This window comes from Phyllostomus hastatus, unplaced genomic scaffold, assembly GCF_019186645.2.
Source record: "Phyllostomus hastatus isolate PE091 unplaced genomic scaffold, TTU_PhHast_1.1 phas_contig_150, whole genome shotgun sequence".
In the NCBI taxonomy this organism is placed as follows: domain Eukaryota; kingdom Metazoa; phylum Chordata; class Mammalia; order Chiroptera; family Phyllostomidae; genus Phyllostomus; species Phyllostomus hastatus.
In genome coordinates, this window is record NW_025333611.1 from 289,820 (window position 1) to 316,399 (window position 26,580).

Sequence of the window (26,580 nt, forward strand, 5' to 3'; positions counted from 1 at the left end):
CCAAGGCCCGTCTCAGAAGGAAAACACGGGTGGCGCTTACCGGGGGCGACCCAAAGACAGTCACCAAACACGGGGACTGTCTAACTGGCACCGCTACTGTACCCGACAAACGTCGGCAACAAAGAGCGGCCACGTTCAAAGCAGAGCTTGGTCCTTCAGGGGACGGCGCTGCGCCGTTTGAAAACTCATTGTGCGCAGTGTCTCGGGCGGGAGGGATCGGCTGCCTGGGCCGGGGTGGCAGCCCGCCCTCCTGGGGCACCGGCGGCCATGCCCCCACGCGGCGGGCGGTGCAGCGGGCCTCTCGCGCGCCCGCCCACTTCCCCTGGTCGCGGGGCCGCGCCGGCGCCCGGGAACCTCGCGTCCTGTCCGCGCTCCCGGCCGCCAATAAAGTTGCGTTCCGAGCCCACCGGAAGACGGGCCGTCATCCGCGGCGCGCCGTCGTAAAAGCGCCGGTCTCCCCAGGCGACCGGTAACGCGGCGAAGATGGCGGCTCTGGTGGCGGCGGAGGCCGCGGCGCCCGCAGGCCCGGCCGAGCCGGCCGAAGCGGCGGAGCTGAGCCGCGCCCTGAGCCGCCTGCTGCCCGGGCTGGAGGCCGACAGCAAGCTGGGCCGGCGGCGCGCGCTCGAGGCGCTGCAGCGCGCCCTGGAAGCGGAGCAGCCCGACTCGCCAGCCGCCGATCCCGCCGCCTTCCAGGGCCCCTGGGCGCGTCTGCTGCTGCCGCGGCTGCTACGCTGCCTGGCGGACCCGGCCGAGGGATGCCGCGCGCTGGCCGCGCACCTGCTGGCCCTGGGCTTGCGGCGCGCCGCGCGGCCCCGCGACGCTCTGCCGCGCCTGCTGCCGGCGCTCGCCGCGCGCCTGGCCGGCCCGGAGCCCGCGCGCCGCTCGCCGCCCGAGGCCTGCGAGGAGCTGCGCCTGGCGCTCGTGCAGCTGCTACGGCTGGCGGTGGACCTGGGCGGCGCTGCGCTCGCGCCCCACCTGGACGACGCGGTGCGCGCGCTGTGCTGCACGCTGCTGGACCCCTTCGCCGCCGTGCGCCGCGAGAGCTGCGAGTGCGCCGCGGGCCTGGCGCGCGCCACGCCAGGTGTCTGCCTTGCGCAGGGGAGAGGGGACAAGACGGGGCGCGCCCCCACACATCCCACCCCACACCTGTCCAGGGTGCCCCTGCTTGGTTCCCAGCCGCGGTCCCTCTTGAGCTCTTTCCTTCCTCCTGATGCTTTCACTTCCCGTGGTTCTCAAAACGCAGGGCCCACTACTACGTTCACGTGGGCCCGCGATGGGCCTGGCACTCAACAGAGGACTAACCCAGGTGCTGGAAGGACCTCACTTGGACACACACTGCTTCCTGCCTGTCCCTTCTTTTCATCCCCCGCTCTCTGGCGCCCACCTGCCCTCTCTGACTTCCTGTCCTCTGGTTCTGACCGCTCTCCCCCCAAATGGAGGGAGCCCGCTTCTCTCCTGCTTCCCGCCCATCCATTCTCCGTTATTTTAGAGACGCTAATCTGACCCCGACATGTCCTTTTCCTAAGCAGCCCTTTCCCCAGCGTCTAACTGCTTCTCCATTTCGTTCTCCTCACGGCATCAGGCTAGAGTGGGAAGTGGGAGGGGAGCACCTGCCGAGTCCTGTTGGGAAGGCTTCCAGGAGGAGGGAAGCCTTATGGGGAACCTGGGGGACGGGTGGTCCGGAGAGACCCAGCCTTGAGGAATAAGCTTGGCAGATAGGAGGGAAGAGGGCGGGGCCGGTGGGGAGTTGAGTGGGGAATTAAGTGCCACAGGGAACCCAGGAGGGTGTGGAGGAGGGACCCGACCTGCTGGGGTGCTGGCAGTGAGAGGAATCAGAAGCCACTGGGGCCATAGCTAATCCGTCTTTAGATGGCGTTGGCTTGGCTTTAGGCAGGGCAGTCTGCTAACAGGGACAGAGGAGAATGAGCTGGATCTTGTGAGGCAGAGCTGGCAGGCTCTCCTATGGAACTCGGTGAGGGCTGCGGGAGGAGGAGACACAGGAAGAAGGGGGCTTCGGGTAGTGTTGTGTCCACTGTGGATTCAAGTGGTGCGGGTCCCCGGGGGATGGGGGCCGGGGGAGGGTGCCGGGGCTGCAGAAGCCCAGTGGGAGTCACAGCTGTTAACACATTTCCCATCCACCCTCCACCGCCCGTCCCCTGGTTCTGCGCAGCCGGGGACGGGGGGCTGCTGCTCATGCTTCCTGGCCACTGTGGGTGTGCTCCCTCAGTGGACCGGGGGTCCCGAGGAAGGGCGGGGGTGTCCATGCTGTGCCCCCAGCATGTGGCACGGCACCCACTGGGAGGAGGGGCTGTTCCTCCTGCCTGAAGCACCACCCCACCGCCACCATCCCCTGGCTGGCCCACCTGGCTGCGAGGGCCTCTTCCCCGGAGCCTGTCACCCCGGGCAGCAGGAGAGTGAGAATGCACCCTAAGTGTCACTGAAATAGCCGTCTTGCAGAACGGAAGCCAGGCCTGCACAACCGGAGGGTCAGCCTGGCCGTGCCGAGGACCCGCCCCAGTGCTGGGCATCTGGCTCTGGGCACAGCCGGAGCCTGGGGTGTGGACAGTGTCCTCCTGGCTCGGTGTCTTTTGGTCAGCATTCCCCCCGGCCCCCCCCTTCAGCTGTGGCCATTTGGGTCACGTGCCTGCTCCTCTGTCTGTCCCCACACCCGTGTCTGCTCCTGTTCCTGCCGCAGGGACCTGGGTGGGAGGAAGGAGGCCCCGGGGGTCAGGGCCTGTCCTGGGTGCCCCAGAGTGGGCCAGGCTGAGGGGCACGGGAGCAGCCCCACTGACGGCGGCCGCCCCCCGCAGACCACTTCCACATGCAGTCGGAGTCTCTCATCGGCCCCCTGATGCAGAGCATCTCCCACCAGCACTGGAAGGTCCGCGTGGCCGTCATCGAGGCCACGGGCACGGTGATCCAGTTCGGCAGCGGGAAGTCGGTGGACGACGTGCTGCCTCACTTCGCTCAGCGGCTCTTCGATGACGTCCCCCAGGTACCAGGGGGCCCCTGGCGGGGCTGCAGGTGCGGGGCTGTGACGTAGTGCCCTCCTCCTTGTTGAAGTGTTTGCGTTGTTCCAGATGTCCCCGCCCCAGTCCCAGGGGCCCTGGCTCGCTTCTCCGGGAAACTGGGGAGAGCTGAGTTGTTGTGACCCCCGTGTCATCCTAGAGGAACATCGCTGTGTGGGTGCCTCTCACGCGCCCCCTGCTGGGGACCTGGCGGACAACCCCAGGCATGTGCCCCAACTGGGAATCGAACCTGCGACCCTTGGGTGTGCCAGCTGGTGCTCAGTCCACTGAGCCACACCAGCCAGGACCGTGTGGTGTTCTTCATCCCGGACGTGGAGGGGAAAAATCTCGGCTTGCGGTTTACAGAAGCGTCTCTGGTGCGCCCCCACCAGGCAGACCGGGTGGGGGAGTCACCATGCCGGGCAGTGCGGGTCCGGGAGAAGGGGCGGGGCTTGTTCCACTAGGCGTAGGGTCTCGTCGGCAGGAGCCACGTCGGAGGGCACGTCGGCTGCTCACACGGAGCCGGGGGAAGGCTGCCCCCCCCCGGGGGGGAGGAAACGCGAAGGGGACGTGTGGGGGCGGTGCCCGCAGGCAGGGTCCCCCGGAGCCAGAGGAAGGTGCCCCGAGGCCCCGCCCCTGACGGCGCGGAACTGTGGGAGTAGTTCCGTACTCAGGTCCAGGCGCGCCAGCGGCTCTGAGAAACAGCCGTGAGTGCCTGCCGTGACTGCCCGTGCTCTCCGAATAGCGTCCCGGCGTCGGCAGCGCTCTGCCAGCGGCCGACTGTGGACGGCGCGAGTCACAGGCGTGTGGCTCTGGCTGCAGCGTCGGGAGGGTCTGCAGATCCCAGACGGCCGTGTGCCCCCCAGGTCACCGTTCTGTTTTCCTCGGTGACAGGCGTTTCTGGGACTCTGGTTTATGGCGCTTGCTCTTTACTACCCCAGAGCGAGTGCTCTCGCGGTCGGCACTGTTCTCGCTGACTTGCAGCCTCTCTGAGCTCGGCCTCCTGGGCTGCGCTCCCGGGCGCGGAGCTGCGTGGGTGGGCCTGGGGGAGGTCACCGGTTCTGCCTGCTCCCACCGACAGGGAGCGCGGCCCATCCACCCCTGGCCCTCTCCCCCGCAGCTCTGTCCTCTGGTCTCCAGGACGCGTCGGAGGACGTGGGAAGGGGGTGCCCGGCCGGCTTTCTGGCCGGAGGGCTGGTCCCCACACAGGAGGCCGCAGACATGTTTTTGCTTGTGGTGCGAGGTTCCGAGGGTCGGGCCAGAGCCCAGAGGACTCGGGCTGGGGTGTGGACCGTGGCCCCGGCCTCTCCCCTCTGGGCCTGAGATGACCCATGAGCCGAGCGAGTGCCTGGAGTGGCTCCGGGCCGGGGGCTGGGCAGCCGTGCCCCTGTGTCTCCACGCGCCCCTGGTGCTGTCCTTTCCCGGCTGAGCCTGTGCTCTCTGCCCCACGCAGGTGCGACAGGCGGTGACCCGCGTGGTGGGGGGCTGGCTGCTGGACCTGCGGGACCGGTACTCCTTCTTCCACAAGCTCATCCCGCTGCTGCTCAGCAGCCTCGACGACGAGATGCCACACATCGCGTGAGTGGGACGCGGCGCGTCCTGGGCCGCCGGTCAGGGCCCGCCTGTCCCGAGCCGTCACTGACGTCGGCACCGTGGCCTTTGCCCCGGGGCCCCTCGCGGAGCCGCCTCGTGCCCTCCCCCCAGTCTGCGGGCTGCGAGAGCCCAGGCGTAAACGGGGGCTCGGGGGTCAGATGTGGCTCTGCCTGGGTGAGCCCCGGCCCCGCGTGCGCCCAGGCAGCTGTGGGTGAAACAGAGACGCCCAGCAGGGCTCCTGGCCGGTTCTCAGGTCGCTCCCGGCACCTGCCCCTCCCTGACGGTGTCTGTCTGTCCCGTCGGTCTGTCTTGCAGGCATGAGGCCGCCAGCCTCTGGGAGAAGGCCGGCCTGCAGTGGCAGAAGGAGAATGAGGAAGACCTCAAGGACAAGCTGGACTTTGCCTCTCCCCCTCCCGCCCATCACCCCTGTCCAGGTGCGCGGCCTCCCCTGGGACGGCGACCTGGGGGGGCAGTCCGGGCGAGTCTGTCCACGCAGGAAGCAGTGCCCGGCCTCGGCCGTGGCAGCTGAGAGCTGGGAGGCGCTGCGGGCAGGACCAGTGTCCTCAGCCTGGGGCGTGCGTGTTGCACCCACAGCAGGGCATCCTGGTGGCCCAGCTGGACATGGCCTGGGGCCACTGGCAGAGGCATGGACACCTGCGTCGTGGTCTCTCCAGGCGTGGGCACTCCTTGGTCCTAACCCACGTGGGTTGTCACAGCCGCAGCCCTGCGGACGGCTCGGGAGCCCTGTGCCCTGGAGGGCCGCTCAGCCCTGGAGAGTCTCCGATGACTGCAGGGCGAAGGGAGCCAGATGAAAAAGCATATACTGTGCTATCCACCTGTGGAACGTTCTAGAGCAGGCAGTTTGCGGTGCCAGCAGGCCCGGGGGCTGCGTGGGGCGAGGGTGGGAGCTCGGGGTGTGATGGGCACGGGGTGGGGGGCGCCTCGTCAGCAGTGCAGCTGCCCCGCGCCCCCGCGCTGTGAAAACCCTGCCGGGACTCACGGCGCCTCGTCTTCGCTGCTGCCCTCGAGCCGGTGTGCGTGTCTAGCGCCTCAGAACAGAGCCCGCAGTCGTGGTGCCGTGTGGACCGTACATTTCTTTCCTCGCTAACCGCTGAGATGCTGTGAGTTTCACGGTTTGTTTTTTACCTTTTTCCTCTAGAGCGTCGCCCGGGGCTGGGCTGTCGGGAGCTCGTCTTCAGAAACCTCTGCAAGATCCTCCCCGCCATCTGTCACGACATCACGGACTGGGTGGTGGCCACGCGGGTGAAGTCCGCGCAGCTGCTGGCGGTGCTGCTGCTGCACGCGGAGGACCACGCCACGCAGCACCTGGAGGTCCTGCTCCGGACCCTGCTGCTGGCCTGCGCAGACGAGGAGCCGGCCGTGGTGCGCAGCGTGAGTGGCCTTTCCCAGTCACATGTGGGGAGCTCCAACTTTGGGGGGGCAGGCCACAGCCGGCGCCACAGCAGGTCCCCAGACAGCGAGTGCCATGCTACATGGTGCGGCCCTGGGGACCGGCCTCCGTGTGTCCTTACAGCTGCGAGTGCTGCAGGGCCTGGGGACCCTGCGGGGACAGAGCCCTTCCGCCAGCCCCACTCGCTGCCTGAGAAGCCAGGGGTGGGGGTCGTCCGCCCTTCTGGGGGCAGCCCAGGCGCCCCCCCCCGCCCCCCCCGCCTCAGCAGCATCTGCGCATGCGCAGGGGACGCCCGGCCGGCACCCTCAGCCCGCCTGTCCCCGCAGTGCACACGGTCCGCGGAGCTGGTCGGGACGTTCGTCAGCCCGGAGGCCGTCCTGAAGCTCGTCTGGCCGATGCTGAAGAAGTCGCCCTCTGCCTCCGGCCTCCTGGTGCTGTCCTCGGTCATCCGAGGCTGCCCGAGGGGAGCCCTGCGGCCGCACCTGAAGGCCGTCGTGGCGGAGCTGGCTGGGACGCACGTCCGGCAGGGGTCGGAGGAGGTGAGTGCGTGGGGACGGGCTCACCGTGCAGCCCACAAACTGTGAAACTGCGGCCGCAGGTGTCTTTGCAGCCACCTGTGTGTTGACAAAAAGTGTAGGTGTGATTTTGGCTCACCCGTGCAGACGGTCGGTTGTTACGTTGGAGGTTTTTTCACGTGAGGACCTCCGGGGAAGAGGTCCGTGCCCCTGACGCAGCGGTCAGGTGTCGCCTGTCTTGCAAGTCGCTGTGGGCGTGACTGTTGGTGACTGTGGGGCGTCGGGCAGCACATCTGACCAGCAGTGGTGGCCGGGGTGCCTGCTCCTGAAACGTGCATCGGGGGTCATTTCAGAAATCAGACAGAGTCACCGTCCAGACCCAACCACCCCCAGAGTTGAAGGGCCCGGCTGCGGGAAGAGTCAGGGGCAGGGTGTTGGCTCCGACCCGCGGTTGCACAGGGGGGTCAGGCAGTGGTGGCCGGCGGCGGCCCGAGAGGGGCACGCAGTCCAGGGGGCAGCGAGGTGCCACAGAAGTTGTCCGCTCTCGGTAACAGAGCATCACAGAGACGTTCGAAACACACGAGGGTCAGGAGAACGCCCCCAGCACCCGTCTCCCAGCCTCCGTGGCTGCCCCCTCGAGGTCTCCCCTGGCCTGCCGTCCTCCACCTTTCCTGGGCCTGGGTGGTGGGGGCGGGGCTGCTCTGAGGCAGACCCTCAGGCCGGGTCGTCTCACCGGTCACGTCTGCGTGACCACGTCGGGTCACGGACACGTGAGAGCGTTTAAAAGCCCGAGTGAGAACCCAGGAGGCCCTCACCGGGGGTGACTTGGGTTCGTGAACTCCCAGCCCGGGTTCCATTGCCCATTGTCGACACAGGCCCCTGGGGGTCGGCGCGCTGGACCCCGAGGCCTGAGGCCGCAGCTGACGGGCGCCCACTCTGTCCACAGCTCCGCTACGGCCAGCACCTGCTGCTGTGTGTGCGGGCCCTGGTGGACGTGAGCCGCGAGGACTGCCGGGGGTGCGGCCTGCCGCTCCTGCGCGTGCTGCTGACCGTGATGGCGCTCCCGGGGGCCGAGAGCCTCGGCGACCAGGTGAGCCTGCCCCACAGGTGCCGGCGCCCGCTGCCACCAGACATCGCTCACGTCTCTGCAGTGCCCCGGAGCCCCCTGGTCACGCCCAGCTCCGCTCTGCAGGAGCACGGGGACCACTTGGGGGCTCCTGGGGAGTGGGCTGCCTTCCTCAGGGGCTGACCGCTCAGTGGCTGGGCGCTGGTCTGCCTCCTGACTGGGGGTGCGGCCGGCGCTGACGTCACATGAGCAGAGATCCGGGTGGGAAGCCGGGTCTGCAGCCCGGTGAGTCCGCCGGGACTCACTTCCGAGGGCTTGCGGTCTGTTCCTCCTCTCGGGTCGGGGACGCGGCTCACCTGGTCCCCCCGCAGGTCACGGCCGAGTGGGGGGCTCCGAGCACGGGGAGGGTACCGTCCCAGCCCGTGCCTCGCGCCTTGCAGGTTCAGGAGACTGTGGAAGCGCTGGCCGCAGCGGAGGGCGGAGGTGACAGCCAGGACCTCTACCGCGAGCACGCCGGGCCCCTCCTGGAGGGGCTGGCCGGGTCCCAGCAGGACTGGACCGTGCACTCCCCGGAGCTGCTGCAGTTCATTGCGCTGGTCACCCATGCAGGTGAGCCCCCCACGCACCAGCGTGCCCCGGCGGGCTGTGCTGCGCCGAGGCCACTGTTCTAAAGCCACTCGCAGGCACTGCCACCTGTGCGGGCGAGCGTGCAGGAGGGTGAGGAGGCCGTCCCGGAGCTGGACTGCGGCTCCCAGGTCCGCCCGGCACAGGCGCTCACGGCCCCCCCGTCGCCTGTGGCCCTCGGGCCGCTCTCGGCCCATGCAGCACTTGCAGCAAGCCTCGCCCTCCTCCGAGCGGCTCCAGCTCCGTGTGGCGGAGACTCTGCTGAGTGGGGAGCCCCCCCCCCCCAGTGTATTCAGTTCTGAGTGTTTACCGACTGTTTCCCAGACAGTTTCACAAACCAGGTCATCGGGCGCCCCAGGTGGGGACGCGGGGCGCACGCACCTGGGCGAGCCGGCTGGCGCTCTTGGCAGGGGAGCCGGGGTTCGAGTCGGCGGCTCCTGCGGTAGTCAGCCTCCTGAAATCTGTTCCGGTTTGCAGTGTTAGAAAGCATTTCTCACGGAGGGAGCGTACCTGGTGAGACCTGGGAAAACAAACCTGTCCGGGCCCCCTCGCACGTCTCGGCCAGGAGCGGGTAGACAGGGCCGCGGGAAGTGGCAGGAGCTGGTTTTGCAACCGCGGTTCGGGAGCGCAGGTGTGTCTCCTCCGATGCCTTCTGCGTGCTGTGCACGCGGGGTGTGCTGAGCGTGCCCGGCGGTCATGCACGCGGGGTGTGTCAGTGTGCACGTGTGTGCGTGCGGACTCTCAGAGGCAGCGTGACCGCTGCGCACTGTGCTCTGGGGGGTGGGCGACACCATTCCAGCTGGTTGCGCTGTGAAGAGAGGCAAACCCCGAACCCGGACCAAAGGGCAAGTGGCTGCAGGGGAGCACAGCCCTGCAGCTGGCGGCCAGAGGCCTGGGGCTGCCCTCCCAGTGAGGACCCCCTGCCAGGCCCCTCCAGTCGGGTGGTGGGCGGGTCCTCGAGGCTGCGGGCCTGGGAGTGGGTGCGTGGGGGCCGTTTCGCCTGGCCTGACCTTGTCTGTGAAAAGGTTTCCCGGGGCGTGCTTCTTATCAAGAAACAATTCTTTAAAAAACACACACAAACCAATTTTCAGGCGGGAAGGGACAGCGGGCTGGCGGTCGGAGGGCGGGCCGCAGGGAGGGGCAGCTCCTGGCAAACCCGTGTGCTCCCACATGTTGTCACTCGTGGGGACGCTGCGTGTCGCCGCCTCCCGTGACACGTCTGGGCCGCGCGCTGCCGGCCTGCCTTCTCCGACAGTCGCCTCCAGTGGGACCCCGAGCGCCCGTCCCCCTGCCAGGGCTGTGCCGTGTCCCCAGGGCTGGACCCTGCTGGGTGCTGGGTGCGGCGCACACTGAAGGGCCCTGGGACGGCCCCTGCGCCCGCCGCTCGGGGTTCCCTCCTGCCTCTGACGGGAGCGCTGGTCTCGCACGGACGCGGGGCGCCGGGAAGGACGTGTGTCCCCCCCGTTTGTGCAGGGCCGGCATGCGTGGGGGTCAAGGCAGCGGCCTCGGGGGCAGTGGCCGCCACTGGGCCCGCCCTGCTGCGCTGGGCGCTCTGCAGGAAGCAGGTGGGCGGGTGGTGCTCCCTGCTCTAACGGGGAGCTGCCGGCATCCGTCCCGCACAAACTGGAGGGAGACCATGGGCGGACGCACCCCGCTCCACGGTTGCCCCCCCGCCCCCCCCCCCGCTCCAGGGCTGCATCGGCGTCTCCGGGTCACAGGGCTGCAGACGACCCTGCCCTGCGCGTGTGTCTCCGGGTCGGAGGCGAAGGAGGTTGCAGTCGCCTCTCCTGCGCCCTCACGGTCGGCAGCGTCGGCACAGCGCTGTGAGCCGGGGGTCAGGCGCCCCTCGTGGTCTGGGCCTGGCGGGGGCGACGCTCACGTCTGCGCCCAGTCGCGGCTCCGGGAGTCTCCAGGCGCCGCGCGCCGTGGCCTGTGCTCGGAGCCCCCCACACTGCCCGGGGCTCACCGCGCTCCTCCGTCCGCTGGCTTGTGGACGGAGGAGGACGGCGGTCGAGGTCAGGGGCAGGGAGGGAGCCGCTCATGTCCCTGATTTCAGCTGACCCTTAACACGTTGCTTGACTTTATCTTCAAGGACTTGGAGACTGTAAGGAAGCAGTTTGCAAAGTGAGCGGTTAGAGCAGGGGTGTCGATCTCATTGTCAGCGGGGGCCCTCGGAGGGCCGAATGTGATCCTAGGACGGCATGGGTGTAACTGCTCCCTGACCAGGGCCAGGAGCTCGGCGCTGCTGCCGCCGCCGGGCAGAAACAAGGTGCCGGGCCGGATAAAGCCAGGTGAAGGGCTGGATTCGGCCCACGGGCCTCGAGTTTGCCGCCTGTGCGTCAGCATAATCGGAGGGTTAGACATTCTCGGCCGCCTCTGTCCGGTCGTCCAGAGGGACCGTCCCTCTGCAGCCGGGAGCGCCCCCCGTCTGCGCGCACAGGGGCAGAGCGGGTGCTCTGTGTTGCAGGCCCTGCCCTCGGAGAAGCGCTGCCCCAGCTGGTCCCCGTGCTCCGGGGCTGCCTGCAGCCTGACAGAGACCCCCAGATGCGCCTGAAGCTCTTCACCCTCCTGTCCCGGACGCTGCTGAGAGCAAAGGAGACTGTGGACTCCCAAGGGTACGTGGCCCCCCTTACACAGCCGCCCCACGCTGCCCCCACCCCGCACTGTCTGGGGGGGCGGGGTGCCGCCGCCGCCCGCACGGAGGTCTCAGGCTGGAGCCTGCAGCTCGCAGCCCCAGGCCGGGAGCGGGCTGCCCAGGGAGGCACTAAATCAAAGTTGCTTTAGCACGGTCGTTAAAATTCCATTGAGTGAAAAAGATTCAGGGAACATTAACTATTAATGGTTTATATATTAGCAGTCCTCAGGTTTAAAAGCCTTTTGGTAGCTTTCAAACCGAACAGAGTTGATGGAATCACCCTGGACGGGGAAGCTTTTGGAAGAGCTTTCAGGCAGCGGCACCGGCTGCAGCTGGGTGGCTCTGAAGCCAAGGAACGGGGGCAGCGGGCGGGTGCAGGAGGCCCTGGGGCCGCACCCCTCCGAGGCCCGCCAGTCCCCTTTGTTAAGTCAGCAGGGCTGGTTGGGGTGGGGCTGGCCACCCCGTGTCCGGGTCGGGTGGGTGCCGTGAGCTGTGTGGGGACCTGTCCCCTGGGGGGAGCAGAGCCCCCTTCTGCGCTGTTGTGGGGGGGGTGTGGGGGGGGCGTTGCCTGCAGACACCTGGGCCGCTCTCTGCTCTGCTGCTGGGCCTGGAGCCAAGCACCTCGGTGCAGGAGCTCGACTTCCTGCTCGTCTGCGGAGCCTCGGGCTCAGCGGGGACTTGAAAGCCGCTGAGTGCGGCCCTGGCTGCCATCCCGGCAGCCGGCGGGCCCGCGCCGGACCACCTGCGAGGCCGTCCGCCCCAGCGGCACTCAGCCCGTCCCCGAGGACGGCTAACCTGCCGGGCGTCTGGCCGAGGCCCCGGAAGGGAACCGCTCTGAGCTTCGGCACCGAGGGGGGCGGGTGCTGGCGTTGTCGGGTGGGGTGTTGGCTGCTTCCACGGTCGGGGGGGGGGGCAGCAAACACCGCCACCTGGTTCGGGGGGCTTCAGGGTGACGAAGTGGCGGCTGTGAAATGCACCGTCGGCTCGTTGGAATGGACAACGGTCCAGAGGGGACTGGGGTTCCTGTTCGCCTGTCAGAGTGTCCGCCCTTCGGCCGCCCCACGGGCTCTGCTCTGGGGGCAGGGCCGGGGGGGCGTTGCTCACACCTGGAGTTGCCACCCGGACTCCAGAGTCAGTGGCAGCACCCGGGGCTCGGTGCCGGGCTGCCCCCTCCGCAGAGCCCTCGCCCCCCGCCCCCCGCCCCCGGGGGACGTGCTCTGGAGGGGCCGGCGGGCGAGCTCCAACCTGCAGCCTGCGGCCTCGTCGCGGGGTGGGGCGGGGCGGGGGGGCCTGACCTGCACACAGGTCTCTGTCTCCTGTGCCCAAGAGAACTCTGTAAGTCAAAGTCAGGTGCTTCTACCCCCAACACGGCATTACCTCGGAAGGCAGTTCAGACATGTGGCTTCCGGCCACGTCAGGGGACCACCTCGGGGACAGGACACGGGGCTCGGTCTTTCTGAGGGGCACCCCTGTGCGTCCCTTCCGGAAAACCGCAGCTCCCTGCCTAAACATTACAGCACATTGGAGACCTCGTTGAACACGGGTGAACCGTCCCAAACCAAACACACTTTCCAGGTTTGCGGCCTCCGCTTTGCCGGCGGCTCTGCAGCGCCCCCTGCTGGAGGCCGCGGTCCTGCACCTGCAGTCCGCATCCCAGGTGTTCTCAGCAGCTGGGGCCAGAGCGCTGGGCCGCCTTCGAGACGCACTTTGCGGCAAGGCCGGCAGACAGTGAGCTGTCCGTCGGAGAAAGTGTGTCCTGATCCGTGGGCAGAGGCCCGTGGGAGCAGTGGGGCCGTCAGCAGCGTGGAGGCCTGTCGCTGGGTGTGCTGAGGGCTCTGGGCCCTGCAGGGCTCAGCCACCGGGTGACAGGCCGGGCTCTTCCTTTTTGCCTCGATGGCAGATCACCATGGTTGGTCACCGTGGAGACAGAGCCCCCTGGGAATCAGAGGGACAGTCACGTCCCCCTGTGTCGTTGCACCCAGGGGCCTCACCAAGGTGGAGGCCGTGTGGGCAGGACCGTGGGCCTGTCTCCGTAGGATGGTCACGCGTGGGGGTGATGGAGGCCGCGCCTGGCGACGTGTCCCAGGTGCAGCTCGCCGTCCTCCTCAGAGCCGGGGGAGTGACGGCGCAGCCCCTGCAGCACAGCGGGCCCCTGGGCCCGGGTTCTCAGGAGCAGCCGGCAGGAGCCCTGGGGATGGCAGCTGGCAGTGGTGGCCCCCTCCCCAGGGAGCAGCCCCAGCCCCGACCCTGACCCTGACCCTGACCCTGACCCTGCGCCCTGTGCTCCCTCCGCAGGCAGCTCCACAGCTACCTCGACACCCTGATAAAGGACATCGTGGCCCCCAACCTGCAGTGGCGAGCGGGGAGGACGGCCGCCGCCATCCGCACGGCCGCCGTGTCCTGCCTCTGGACGCTTGTCAGCAGCGGCGTGCTGTCGGCCGCACAGGTGGGCTCGGTCATCCTGGGCCCGTGTGGGGGGCGGGCGGGCTCACCCCATCTCCCTGGCCGCGGCGGAGAGGCACCCAGAGCAGCGCTGAGTGTCCCTCGGGGACGTGAGGAGACCCCGGGGAGTGGGCAGAGGGGGGTGCAGAGTCCGGGGCACGCGTTTTGTTTGCCTGGGCCATCTCGGGGGTTTCTGAGGTTGGCACGTTGAATGTCGCTCCTTGCAAGACAGAGACTTTCATCACAGGAACCCAAGTGAGTTGGACGGGCCCCGGCTGTCTGTGCCACCTCTGTCCCTCTGTCCGGCTGACCCGGGGGCGAGGGGGCAGTAGAAAGGGTGTAAACGCGTGTGCCCTGCTCTTGCGGTGAAAACACTCACCAGGTGCTGGCCTCGTGCGGGCCCCGCGCCCCCGTGCACGAGCGGCCGGGACCGACGGTGAAGTGCCCCCGGGCCCCGGTGGCCGTGGTGCGCAGCCGCCCTGGTGAGGAGCAGGCTGCATGGGGTTTGGGTCTCGGTCGGGCTTTGTGCGTAACAGATTTTTGAGAAACCAGCCGACCAAGTTAAACAAAAATTGCTGAAATTATCTAGATTTTAAAACACGGGTTCAAGTCTGCTCACGTAGAAATTTCAAGCAGTGCCCAGACTCTGTGTCACTCTGTGTCTGCGGCCTCCAGCCAGGTGCACGCCTGGTGCGTGCCTCACGGCCACGTCTGCGCTGACCGCAGGTGCAGGACGTGCGGGAGACGCTGACGCCCCAGGTGCTGACCACCCTGGAGGAGGATTCTCAGACGACGCGGCTGACTTCGTGCCGGATCCTCGACGCCTTCTTGAAAACCTCTGGCGACACGATCGATGCAGATAAACTCATCAAGATTTATCCTGGTGGGACATTTTTCTTGCCCAAAGCACGCATATACGTTCGACAGCTGTTCCTTGTATGGGGAAGTGGGGGGATGCTACTTTGCCTTCCTGTCACACTGGTGCTGAGAGTGCAGGCCAGTGGGCGATGACCTCAGACCACTGAACAGCTGCCCCAGGAAGGAGTCGGGGACTGGAGCTGGGGGCGGGGCCCAGTGGGAGCAGGGCGGGGCCGAGGTCCCCACAGCAGCCAGGGTTCTGCCTCCATGTGGCAGGGTCCCTCGGCTTGCACGCAAGCAGCCTGGGCGAGGCATGTGCCAGCCCTGGCCAAGCGGGACCGTGAGCAAAGGTGGCCCACAACCCAGGTCCCCAGGAGTAAGGGGCTGGATCCAGGAGGGAGCCGGGGTCCCCACCCCAAAGCAACATGCAGGGTACCTACCACCTCCAAGTGGTCTTGCCAGAAGGCGTTATGATCCTCAAAAACGAGCTGAGGGTCAGAATGACATCAGGATGGAGAGCAAGGCGTGGGACCAGAGCCCACCTCTGGTTGTAGGAGCGCCCGAGGGGAGGAGGTGCGGGTTCCGGGGCGGTTCCCTGGCGGTGGGGGGGGGGCAGGCATGGCGGGGCCAGAGCCTCTGCTGTTGCGTCTCCCAGACCAGTTTCATCACCTGTGCTGCTTGTGTGCCGTCAACACGTAGTGCGTTTTTAAAGGTGGTTTTAAGAGTCCCCGGAAGTGAAAAGTGGTTGCCGAAACGCCAGGCTCGGTGCCCTGGCTGACCAGTAGCCTGGCCCCAGCTGGCCCAGGGTTCGTGGGCCGAGAGGCAGTGGCCAGGTCTGCCTGGAGCCGGCTGCCCTGCCCGCGTGCCGCGTGCCGGCCGTCTGCCGAGTCTCCAGACGCGCAGACGTGGGGGCCGGGGATTCCTCGAGGTCACGTGAGGAATGCGTGCCTTTGGTAAAGGTCAGACCGTCAGGGGTGAGAGTTCGCCCAGCAGGGAGACGGCGCTTCTCCGTCGGCAACTGAGCATTCTGGTCCTGGAGGCTGGGCAGGGGCGAAACGGACGCAGCTGGTAGCTGTCACGTCAGTGGGCCCTCAGCTCTGCCCCCAGAGCCGCGAGGGCAGGGTCTGCAGATTCCCCACCTGCCGGAGACAGGCTTTGACTCTGAGTGTCACGCAGAGAGAGTGGGCCTGGGCCACTGGGCAGGTGAGGGGACCGGTGCAGACCAGCCGAGGCCCGGCTCGCTCAGGACAGGCAGGCCAGGCCACCCCTGAACTGTGTCCGGGGCGCCCACCATCCACCCCAGGCCCCCCTCTGGAGCCACCCCGGCACTCACCCGTGAGCTCGGGGTGCGGGGCGTGGCCTCCCAGGGGGCGAGGCCCTGCGCAGGCACCTCGGCCCACGCCCCGCGCTCCCCTCCCCGCAGAGCTCCTCAAGCGTCTGGATGACGTGTCCCAGGAAGTGAGGCTGGCGGCGGCCACCGCCCTGGCCAGCTGGCTGCGGTGTGTCGGCAACGGGGACGGGAAGACCTACTACCAGAGCCACGTCCAGCACCTGTACCAGGAGCTCCTCGTCTACCTGGACGATCCCGAGAGCGCCGTCCAGGACGCCGTCCTAGGTAAGCGTGCCGGTGACCAGCACAGACGGGAAGCCCTTTCCGCACGGACACGACGGGCGTGCGTTCGAAAGATGTGTTTTCCGAAATGAAGCGCCGAGTGAGAAGGGTGTCGTCGTGCGACGTCTCCTCCGAGGTGCGGAAACTGCTAGTTGGAGGCGGTCCCACTGGGTTTTCTTCCATGCTGTTGCCGGAAGGGAGATGCCCAAAAAGACGCCACCAAGAGCGATGTCAGGAGTCCGCTGGCTAGGTTTTCTTCCAGTCTTCAGCCCACGGAGCTTGTTCTTGCACGTGGTGTAAGAGGGTGGTCTGGCTTCGTGGCTTTCGCACGTATCTGTCTGTTTTTTGACATAAACTAGCAGACCTTCTGGGCTGCCTCCTCTGTTCCGGTGACCCGTGTGTCTGTTTTTACGCCAGCACCAGGCTGTTGTGATTCCTGCAGCCTGGCACTGGCTGGGTACTCACCTCCGGCATCTCAAGGGTGTCTGCTGTGTTTCAGGGGTCCTCAAAGCCGGCGGCGGCCTGTTCCCCGACCTGCTGGTGAGGGAGGCGGAGGCCGTGGTCCACAAGCACCGCTCCCCGACGCGCTGCGAGCAGCTCCTGCGGCATGTGCAAGCCGGGCCGCCCGCCCAGTGACCGCGCCGCGGGGCGGGCCTGGTGGCCTCTGCAGCCCACAGCAGCCGAGGACACGGACGAGAAGGCTGTGGCGGCCGGAAGAATGTGTTTCCTGAGAAAAACGCCTGGTGCTTGTCAAGCCCAGCGGTTCCTGGCGTCCACGGAGCGGCCCCGTCTCTGCGGGCCGTGTGTGCGGGCCGCCGGCCGGCCGCCGGAACCCCCGGCTCGCCTGAGACGAGACCCGAGCATCAGCGCGCCCGCGGGCAGCCAGGCCCCACCTCGCTCTCCCTGTGTCGAAGGCTTGTCCGCTCCCAGGCTGGGGGCCGCCGCTTCTCCCTCGCGCCAGTGCCCGACGTGGACGTTCCTGACCGTTTCAGAAGAGCCGGAGGGGTCCGAGGGAGACCCCATCCTCCATTCGGACCCTGTCTGCTGGCCCCACACACCTCAGGGAGCAGACTGAAAGGGAAGGACACCCCAAGAACCGTCGTCAGCGGAGACTGCCCCACTCGAGACCCACTGGAGCTTGGCGTGTGCTGTGGGCCTGTCCGGTCAGGTCCCTTCTCCAGGTCACCAACGCTGGCAGCGTTGAAAAGAGACTGTTTACTATTTCGTCAGATTGCGGTTGCTCTCTCGTGAACAGCAGTAAAGTAAAAGTGTACTTTATTCTCTAGCACTTTCTACACCCAAGTGCCTGAAAAATTTCCCTGCGAATGGTTTTTATATCTACAAGCCAAATACATATGTTAACACAAGGGAGGAAATGCTTTATTTTCCAACAATCAAATATTAACGTTTATGCTTTGGTGTTTGAAACTTAATTAAAATATTTATTGTAATTCTTCTGTATGCCTGTCTTTGTGTGTTTTGGTAATTGATAGACATTTCTTCAGAAATCGCTCATTTTTCCCTCAGATGTAACCTCACTGAGAAGCCAGCCTTGAGAATTGGGGGGCCTGCAACTCAGTCAGGTGGCCACCACTCGTTTTCGAGCCCTCTCTGGACACCAGGGGGCAGCAGCTCCTCATGAGAGCACAGGGGCTGCAGCCAGAGGCCCTGCGCCCACTGTGGGGCAGGGGGAGGCTGAGGTGTTGGGATGGGGGACAGCGGTCTGGAGACGGGGCGGGGTCTGAGTCTGCAGTGCAGACTTGGGTCGCCACAGCCAGCCCCCACAGGACGTGTTCCCGACTGCACTGGCGTCATCACCCTCCTGGGCCCCCTCTGAGCCCAGCTCTGATGGTTGACGGCTATGGGGATTTGGGAAGCCCTCAGGCCTGGCCTTGCCCAGGTATTAGCTCCCGAACTGCTTTCTGCCTTCGGCCTCGTCTGCCTTTTCCTTCCTCAGCATTGCCGGGAAACCTGCTAGAAATGCCAATTATGCAGCTGGTGGGAGTGGAGTCCCATAAACTGAAAGGCGTGTGTGGGTTTGATACCCAGTCCGGGAACGTGCCTGGGCTAATTGATGTTTCTCTCCCTTCCTCTGTCTCTAAAGGTAATGAAAAAGTGCCCTCGGGTGAGGATAAATAAATAAATACCAATTACCAGACCTCAGGCCAGACCTCCCAAACCAGATGGGTGGGGCCAGTGGTCAGCCCTCCAGGGGCCTCTGCTGCCCCTGAGTGCAGCAACCCCCCACCCCCACCCCACGCCCGAGCACTGGGAGTCTTCATGTCCCACCAGGAGCCCCACTTTCTGTCTTGGGTCAGCCATTGGTGTCACGGGAACCAAAAACAAATGGGAGTGAACTTGGCTGAGAGGACACCACATTTAAGTCCTCGGTACCCATTCTGTGGATGGTTTCCTTCACTGTGCAAAGGATTTCTAGTTGGATATAGTTCCGTCTCTGTATTTCTTTTCTTTTGTTGCCCTTGCCTGAGGAGATATATCCAAAGAGATTCTGCTAAAAGTGATGTTAGGAGTTTACTGCCTATATTTTCTTCTAGGAGTTTTACGCTTTTAAGTCTAACAGTGAAAGCTTTAATCCATTTTGAGTCTGTTCTTGTATATGGTGTAAGAAATGGTCCAATTTCATTTTTTGCCTCTGTTGTAGGTCAATTGACCATATAAATATAAGTAAGGATATATTTCTGGCCCTGTTCCATTGATCTCTGTGTGTTTTTATGCCAATACCATGCTGTTTGATTATTGTAGCTTTGTAGTATAGTTTGGTATGAGGAAATGTGATACTTTCAACTTTGTTCTTTGTGGTTTCATACAAATTTTAGGGTTAGTTCTAATTCTGAGAATGCCTTTGGTATTTTGATAGGGATTGCATTGAATCTGCCTATTGTCTTAAGTAGTAAGGACATTTTAACAACATTAATCCTTCCAAATCAAGAGTAAGGTATAATCTTCCATTTCTTTGTACCTTCAGTTTCTTTCTTCAATGTCTTGTAGTTTTCAGAGAACAGGCCTCTCACCTCTGCTTGTTTTATTAATTTATTTTTTAGAGAGAAAAGAGGGGAGAGAGATCTGTTTTGTTGATAAACTCAGTGATACATCGTTGGTCACCTCTTGCCTGTGTCCTGCCCCAGGACCTAGCCACTACCTTGGCAGGTCCGGGACGTTACTCTAACCACCTGAGCAACCCCTCCAGGTGCGCAGTTCTTTTTAATCACCGGCATCCCACGCCCCAGGCCCCCCTCGCAATGGGTGTTTAGGGGCCTGGCACGCCCTTCTCTCTGTGTACTGTGTGCATTTTGTGTTTAGTACTTTCGTAATTGAAAGTACTAAAAGGAAAAGCACTCGTCCTTCTGAGCTCGGAAGGCGGTGCCCGCAATGGCTCCTGCAGGCGGCAGCCTGTCCCCCGACCACTGCCAGCGGCCGGCCTGAAGCGGAAATGCTTCCCGCAGATAAATCTTTCTCCCCCACTTTCCTCGTTTTCCGGGGTTCGCGAACGTCCAGACAGGGAGGAACCGCCTTCGCGGCGTGGGTTCCGAGGCGGCGGGCCGCGGGGAGTGTTTTGTTTGTTTTGTTTTGCGGCTTCCAGACTTAGATCACATGCACTTCTAGGGCAATGAAGGGGCTCCAGGCCGCGCTGGCAGGGGCGCCCCAGAGCGCACAGCCGCGAGGCCTCCCCTGCGTCCTGGCGGAGCCCGGGCCTGGCGCCCGGCCCACGGGTGGCGCGGTGACTGGAGACGGAAGCTTCTGTCTGGAAGTCCCCAGTTCCTCCCTGGCCTCGGCGCCCGCACTCCGACCCCCGAGGGCCTGATGCTCGTTTCTTTGTATTTCCGTTCTCGAAAATGCTGAGGTTTTGGCTATGGCGGAGGGCGAGGAGCGGCGGTGTGGAGGGACGGGCAACCCCTCCTCGCGGCGCTGGGCCTCGGCAGCACTGTTGCGTCGCCCAGAGCCAGGCCTCGGGGCGAAGTTTCCGCCCTCGGCATCGGCTCTCTGGGCTCCCACCATGCTGGGGACCCCAGGGGTGGTGTCCGCACGCGCGGCGCGGCCGCCCCAGACCTGCGGTCCTCGCGGCGGGACCCTGCCCGGCGCCGACAGCTGTCACCCTGCGCTACCGCCGCTGCCCGTTCGCAGTGTTAGACATGCGGGTGACGTTTAGCTCCGACACTAGGAGCTGCTCGCTCAGAGCCTCTCTCGGTCCTGCAGGCGCGCGGGCCGCGGAGTCTCCGCCCATCTCCGCCCCGCCAGCTCCCAAGTCTCCCGGCCCCGGACGGTGGAGCGTCCAGCCGGAGCCGCGCCTTGCGCAGGCGCGTTCCCAGCCACCCTCGCGGCGAGGCGCAGTCACGTGACGCGGGCTCGGCAACCCCACCCCACCCGCCGCGGTGCTGGGGGCATGCGCAGATGCACGGGCCGAAGTCCCCTGGCATGTGTCTTCCCGGCCCCGCATCGCAGCGAGAGGCCTGTGCGAGCCCCGGGGAGCAGCGTTGCGCCGGCGCCGGTGCCGGGCGTGGCCCCCGGGCCCTGGGGAGCAGTGCTGCCTGTTCCCACGGGGCGCGGAGGCCCGCAGCTCCGCACTCCCAGCACCGCCGACAGCGCCCCACGTGGGGACCGCCCTCACCCGGGGGAGGCGGGGGCCAGTGGCGGGCGCGGTGGACTGTGACGGACGGACGGACAGCGCTCCTTCCCGAAGTAGTCGGGGGACAGGGGCGCGGGAACGAGGGGGGCAGCTAAGCACGCCGGCTTCCCGGCGCGGATCGGCGTCGCAGGCAGATCCGGGCAACGCCGGGGCTCGTGCACAGACGTTGGAGACCGGGGGTGACTGTGTCTTCTCAGGGGTCTCCCCCAAGACACTAGTCACGGAGGGACAGTGGCCGCTTGCCAGTGGAGAACCGCGAGCCCACCCCTCGGCCCGCCGTGTCCCCTCCCCGCCTCCTTCTCTAAGATCACCCGCGGGTGAGGATTGAACATAAATAACGTGCAGAACGGAACGTCTCTGTCTCGCCCTGCTGGTGTGGGACGGGGTCCCTCGTCTCCCCATCACGAAGGGGGGGACCCCTCTGCTGGCCTCCCAATTCGGGTCGGCCTGTACCTCATCAAGGTCGCTGTTTGTAGTTAGAACAAGTGGAAGTGTTGACTTTTCCATGCTTTTTTGTGAGTGGATTCCCGAGCCGAGACCCACCAGCAGAACTTTCTGTTTCGGGCTGTTACGAGTTTTATTTACTGAACAGCTTGTTCGGGTAGGATTTTCCTCTCTTTGTGCCCAATATCCCTAGAGAAAACGGTTGTACTCGATGAATTACTCAAAATAATGCCAGGTTAGGTTTGCTTCATGTTTGACCACAACCTTCAGTTACATTTTATTTGATTTACTGGGTTTCTAATTGCCTTCATGTTTTCTTCTGGGCAAAAATAGCACAGTGCCTGCACCACCTCCTCACTGTGACCCCGCCTCTCTCGCAAAAGCTCCCCCAGGGTGCCCATTTCCCTGCATCATCTGTCCCAGAGCTGCCACACACTGCTCGCTGGACCCTGCTTCCTGCATCCGGGCATCCTCGGTGGTCTGCTGGCGTACACCACACGCACAGCCGAGAAAGGGGCGTCTGTGCACCTCCAAAAAGGCCTTCCGTGTGCCCTTCTCCCTGGGCACAGGTTTCTAGAGCCCAGGTCTTCCCCCAGGACTTCAAGGCACAGCTCCGCTCTGTCATCGTCTAGCTGTTGACAGTTTGAGGGTCACTCCTTTGCAGGAGTCACAGGTTTTCTCTCCAGATGCTTGTAAATCTCGTCTTTCTCCCCAGCATTCTGAAATGCCACGAGAACGAGTCCAGATGGGGATCTTCAGTCGCTCACCTTGCTCCGTGTTTGCAGGGCCTTTCGCCTTCTGTGGTTTTGTTTTTAAGGGCTGTCCCTGTCCTCCGTCCGGAACTCCTGCGGCCCCGTGTGCGTCCTGGACCCGGCCCCCCCCCCCCTGCTGCCGTGTCTGCCACTTCTCGTGGTCCTCCCCTCTGCAGTCCCTCCTGTTTTTCGGGCATTTTTTCTACATCCCGGATAATTGTTTGGTTTTACTCCTTAGTCTTTCTATTGGCCCTTTTATGTCCACCACTTTTTTAAAAAGTTAATTTACTGATTTTAGAGAGAGAGAAGAAGGGGGGAGAGAGAGAAACATGGAATTGTTGCTCCAGCTGTCCGTGCTTTCACTGGTTGAGTCCTGTCTGCGCCCCGACTGGGGATTGAACCCGCAACTCTGGTGCATCAGGATGAAGTTCTAACCAGCCGAGCCCCCTGGCCAGGCTCCACCATTCACTTTTTAAACGTCTCTTTCTCCGTCCTGACGGGTGTGGCTCAGTGGGTTGGGCATTGTCCTGCAAACTGAAAGGTCAGCAGTTTAATTCTTGACCAGGTCCCAGCGAGAGGCAACCGGTCAGTGTTTCTCTCTTGAAGATCCGTGTTTCTTTCCGTATTTCCCTTCCCTTTTCTCTAAAAGTAAATAAAATATTTAAAAATAATAATAACAAAATAAGAGTCTCCAATAACTTTATCGAGATTTAATTTACATACAGTGAAATGGTCCCCTTCTCAGCGTCAGTTCTGATGAGTCTTGACTGTTGCGTACACTGTGTCATCGTCACCACAACCATTTGCCCCACAGGCTTCCCTGGGCCCCTCCCTGTCACCCCACTCTGGCCCGGGGCAGCTGGCACCCTGCTCCGTCATTGCAGGTCACCTGCCTTTCCTGGACGGCTGTACTCAGCAGACGTCCTGGAGACTCACCCTCGTCTGGCACCTGTCGGTGGTTGGTTCCCCTTGTGCTGCTGAGGACTGGTCCCCTAGGCGGACCCACCACCATCTGTCTGTTCGCGGCCAAGGCACACGGCTCTCTGGGCCGCTTCTGCGCAATGCCGCAGAGACATCCGTGCACGAGTCTCTGTGTTTCGCTTGGGCAAGCGCCTAGGAGTGGGACAGCTGGGCTGCCTGGGAGCACACGTGTAGCCATGTGACAGGCCACCGGGCCGCTTCCGACACTGTCCCCTCTGACGTCCTGCCAGAGAAGGGGGTGAGAGTCCCGTACGCCCGGAGCCTTGCCCAGTACACGTTGTGTCAGAAGGTCCTGGGTTGTTCCAGGGAACTCAGCTTCTGGGACTGGCCCCTGTCCTCCACGGAAAGGTCCGGGCTCAGCTGCTGGCTTTGTTTTCCAGAGGTGTGAGGGGTGCTGTGGACCTGCACGCACCAGACTGAGGAAGGGCTCACCCAGAAACTCAAGCCCCCTCTGGGAGCCCTACGTTTGCTCCAGTTCTTTGGAGAAGTCCTGTCTGGCGTGGGACAGGGAGCCGAACCGGCTGCCAGCTGCTGCGGCCTCGGCGTGGGAGACGGCAGCTGTTCCCACCCCACCGCACAGGCCTGCCCCACCTGCAGCGCCTATTCTGGGGCTGCTTCCTCCCTGCACCTCCTACTGCTTTCCTCCTCCCCCGCCCGGTTGAAATCCCATCTCCTGAGCCTCTCTTCCCACTCCCCACCTGCCTTCTGTGCTCCTCCGCCAGTCATTTCCACGAGGCCTTGGGGGGAAGGGAAGGAACTGGGTGCCAACCCCCTCACCGGGGGCGTGAGGCTACAAACAGCGTATGCGGTGTCCACTTTTATAAAAGTGTATGTAAATAAACTTGGCAAAATGACAAAATAGACATAACAATGTTTATCTGAGCGATGGAGTTAAAGCGAAGATCTGTGGGTTTTTAAGTTTTTAAAGAATACTTTGTTTTCTGCAGACTTTGTTTATGAGGGGGGCTGTTTGCACAGCAGCCGAAGCCCCCAGTGCAGAGACAGGAGTTTCTTTGTGGGTGCCCCCCACCCCCTTCCCCCAGGAGGGCAGAGACCCCATATGGGCAGAAGTCAGGGTATTCCCCAAGCCTCCGGGTAACTTTCCTTCAGGGGCCTCTGCACTCAGCTGGCCCTGCCTCCTGGGCTCGGCCGACATCTGATCCGCAGGCACAACGCCGGGGCTCAGGTTTCCCAGCCAGCCTCTCCCCCTCAGAAGGAGTCTGCTTGCAATGGAAAGGCCCAAGCCGCTGCCCAGCTGGAGGGGTGAGTGCACCCAGAGCAAAGGGCGTGGCCTCCAGGGGCCTCCCAGGAAGGGTGCTGTCCTGGTCCACTGGGGCCTGCAGCCTGTGAGCAGAGCGCTGGCCTGCGGGCCTCTGCCCCCGAGCCCCCGCTCCAGGCAGGCTGCAGGCGGGACTCCTGCCTCAGTTTCCCTAGCTATGAGATGACGCTGCTCCAGTCTGCTCAGCAGCAGGGAGAAGAGAGAAACTTAGGGACAGACACGGGGGGGTTGCAGCCCAGCACCCACCCGGCCCGGCTGTCAGAACGCAGACAAACAGGCCCTGTGTCCACTTTCTCACGAGAGACCCAGGCAGGGGCTCTGGGGGTGCAGTGGGCACAACCGCCCATCCAAGTCTTTCCCCAAAACAGATCAGGAAAGAAGAAATCCACGCCGTTCTAAATGGACAGCCTGTTCACAGCTGCGGCCCAGCTCTGACAAAGGCCCGCACACACTCTGGGGTCTGCTGGGATTGAGGGCGATTTCCAGGGGCTGCTTCTGCGTGTTTACAAACGAGGGACCAGCCAGGCACCGCCCCCCAGGAGCCCGGGCCATTGGGTTACACCTGAGCTGTATGGACTCGGTCCAGAACCAGCCCACCTCACCTGCCCCCAGCTGGCTAGCACCCGGCCCGCCCCAGACTCCAGTGGGCTTCGGTCTGGAATGGCGGGCCCTACTCCCCGAGCTGGCCCGCCGCCCTCCGACACCTCCCCAAGTTCCCTGGCACAGCTGCAGGCAGGAGTTTGCACTGCCGTCATTGCCCTTTTGGAACAAAGGGCATCGTCTGCGGGGTGCTCCCCCGGGGCCAGGCACCGCAGAGGCATCACCGCCCCGACGCTCACGGGGCCCTCGGACGCAGGCAGGCTGTTCCTGTTTACCAGGCAGGCCGTGGGGGCTCAGAGAGGCTCAGGCGTGGGTCAAGGTCACACAGCTCCAGCTGGCTGCTGCCCCACGTCCCCCCACTAACTCCTTGGGGCAAACAACACAATGTGTGCTCTTCCATCCTCAACACCGTCTCTTACTCCGCACCCATGGGCGAAGGTGTGAAAGGGAATCTCTTTGTGGAGAAAGTTTGGGTGTGTTTCTTCTCTGCCCTCTGCTGTGTCCTTCCTTAGTTCTTTGTAAATAACTGAGTTACAGTGCTGTTCATTCATATGGTATGTGTGTGTATGTATGTGTATATGTGTATGTATGTGTGTGTATATATGTGTATATGTGTGTGTGTATATATGAGAAACCCCTTTACTTACCTGATACAGGTAGAGATGGAGGGGGTCTATGAACATATTGTTTGTGTACACAACATATATTTAGTCACGTTTTAATAAGAAAAGTTTTAAATATAATGATTCTTCATATAGTCACATTAAAGCACACATGTATCATGAAGATAATGTTCATCTAAAACTGATCACAACATAGCACACGGACTGGATGCAGGAGTGTGGAGACTAAAAGTTCTGAGACCGCAGCCAGTGAGCCAGGGACCCCGGAGAGCCGGCACCGTCAGCTCCAGCCAGAGGCCGAGTCCAAAGGCGGGCGGAGACCCACGTCCCAGGGCAGACTGACAGGCGGAGACAGTTCCGTCCCCCTCGGCCCCTCATTCCCCTGCGGCCTCCAGTGGCCTGGGTGAGGCCGACCCTCGCCGGGGCCAGACGTCTGCTTGAGTCAATCTACTGAATCGAATGTTCACCTCGTCCAGAAAACCCCCAAGGACACCCCAAAACAACGTCTGAGAAATATCTGGGCAGCCCACGGCTGGTAGAATTCCACAGCCTGCCACCTGCCTGGGTTTGCCCAGGACCGTCCGCTGCTGTCTGCGTCTGGAGGGCCAGTCTCGCCTCCTGGCGGCCCACCCGGGGATGCGGCCGGTCTGTTCACTGCACCGACAGTGCCAGGATGGGCACCTCGGCAGGAAGGGCGGGTCACGGCCCCTCCCCTGGGGCTTTGGAGGGGTCTGCTCCGCCATGGGGCCCGAGTCCCTGCGGCCTCCGAGTGCCCGCCAACACGCAGCGTCGCCCCCTTTCCAACTGTTGGACGGGGCGCGGGGCGTGGAGTTGCTCCGACCGTGCGATTCTCTGATCACGGAAGAGCTTCAGCGTCTCTCCACGCTCGGGGCGTGCGTTTAGGGGCCTTCTCCTGTGGACGGCCGCCTCGCCTCCTTCGCCTGCTTTTCCATCCTGTTCCCCTTTCTGGCTGAATGGCAGGAGCTTCTTGTATAGTCTAAGTGGTAACCCCTTGTCTGTTTTAATTTTTCTTAAAAAATACTGATTTTAAAGAGAGAGGGATGGAAACACTGACCTGTTGTTCTACATGTGGACGCATCATTGGTTGATCCCTGTCTGTGCCCTGATCAGGGCGGAGCCCACAACCCTGGTGTGTCGGGATGACGCTCTCACCCGCTGAGCGACCTGGCCAGGGATGCTGAGTCTGTTTTAAATGTTGCAAATGTCTCCTGCTGGTCACCAGGCTGCTGGTTGGTTCACGGAATCTCTGACTGAACAGACACCTTTCACTGTGATATAATCAGGGCCTCCGTGTTTCGCCATAAGGCTTGCTTATGCCTTTGAGGTCATGAGGAGTCCTCCTCCTGGCCCTGGGAGGGAGTCTCCTTCAGTGTCTCCTTCAGGTCGTGGTGTTCCTCTTCATTTAGAGTTCCATTCGCCTGGAACAGAGTTTTATTTCTTCAAACATATTAGTAGTCAATTCAGGATCGTG

At 63.8% G+C, this 26,580-nt stretch overlaps 1 protein-coding gene across 1 annotated transcript; it reads left to right on the forward strand.

Moving 5' to 3' along the window:
- The first annotated feature begins 450 nt into the window (after positions 1-450).
- On the forward strand, positions 451-17,170 carry DNAAF5 (dynein axonemal assembly factor 5). The gene is made up of 13 exons (XM_045824654.1): positions 451-1,081; positions 2,811-2,995; positions 4,462-4,586; positions 4,917-5,035; positions 5,761-5,993; positions 6,339-6,551; positions 7,474-7,617; positions 8,034-8,202; positions 10,685-10,832; positions 13,148-13,298; positions 14,021-14,177; positions 15,576-15,767; positions 16,264-17,170. The coding sequence occupies exons 1-13, from the start codon at positions 484-486 to the stop codon at positions 16,398-16,400; spliced, it is 2,571 nt and encodes an 856-aa protein (XP_045680610.1). The 5' UTR covers positions 451-483; the 3' UTR covers positions 16,401-17,170.
- The last annotated feature ends 9,410 nt before the right edge of the window (positions 17,171-26,580 follow it).

Coding starts and splice junctions, on each gene's coding strand:
- DNAAF5 (XM_045824654.1), top strand. CDS start 484: ATGGCGGCTCTGGTGGCGGCGGAGGCCGCGGCGCCCGCAGGCCCGGCC. Junction 4,587..4,916: donor GACGAGATGCCACACATCGC/GTGAGTGGGACG, acceptor TCTGTCTTGCAG/GCATGAGGCCGCCAGCCTCT. Junction 13,299..14,020: donor GCGTGCTGTCGGCCGCACAG/GTGGGCTCGGTC, acceptor CGCTGACCGCAG/GTGCAGGACGTGCGGGAGAC.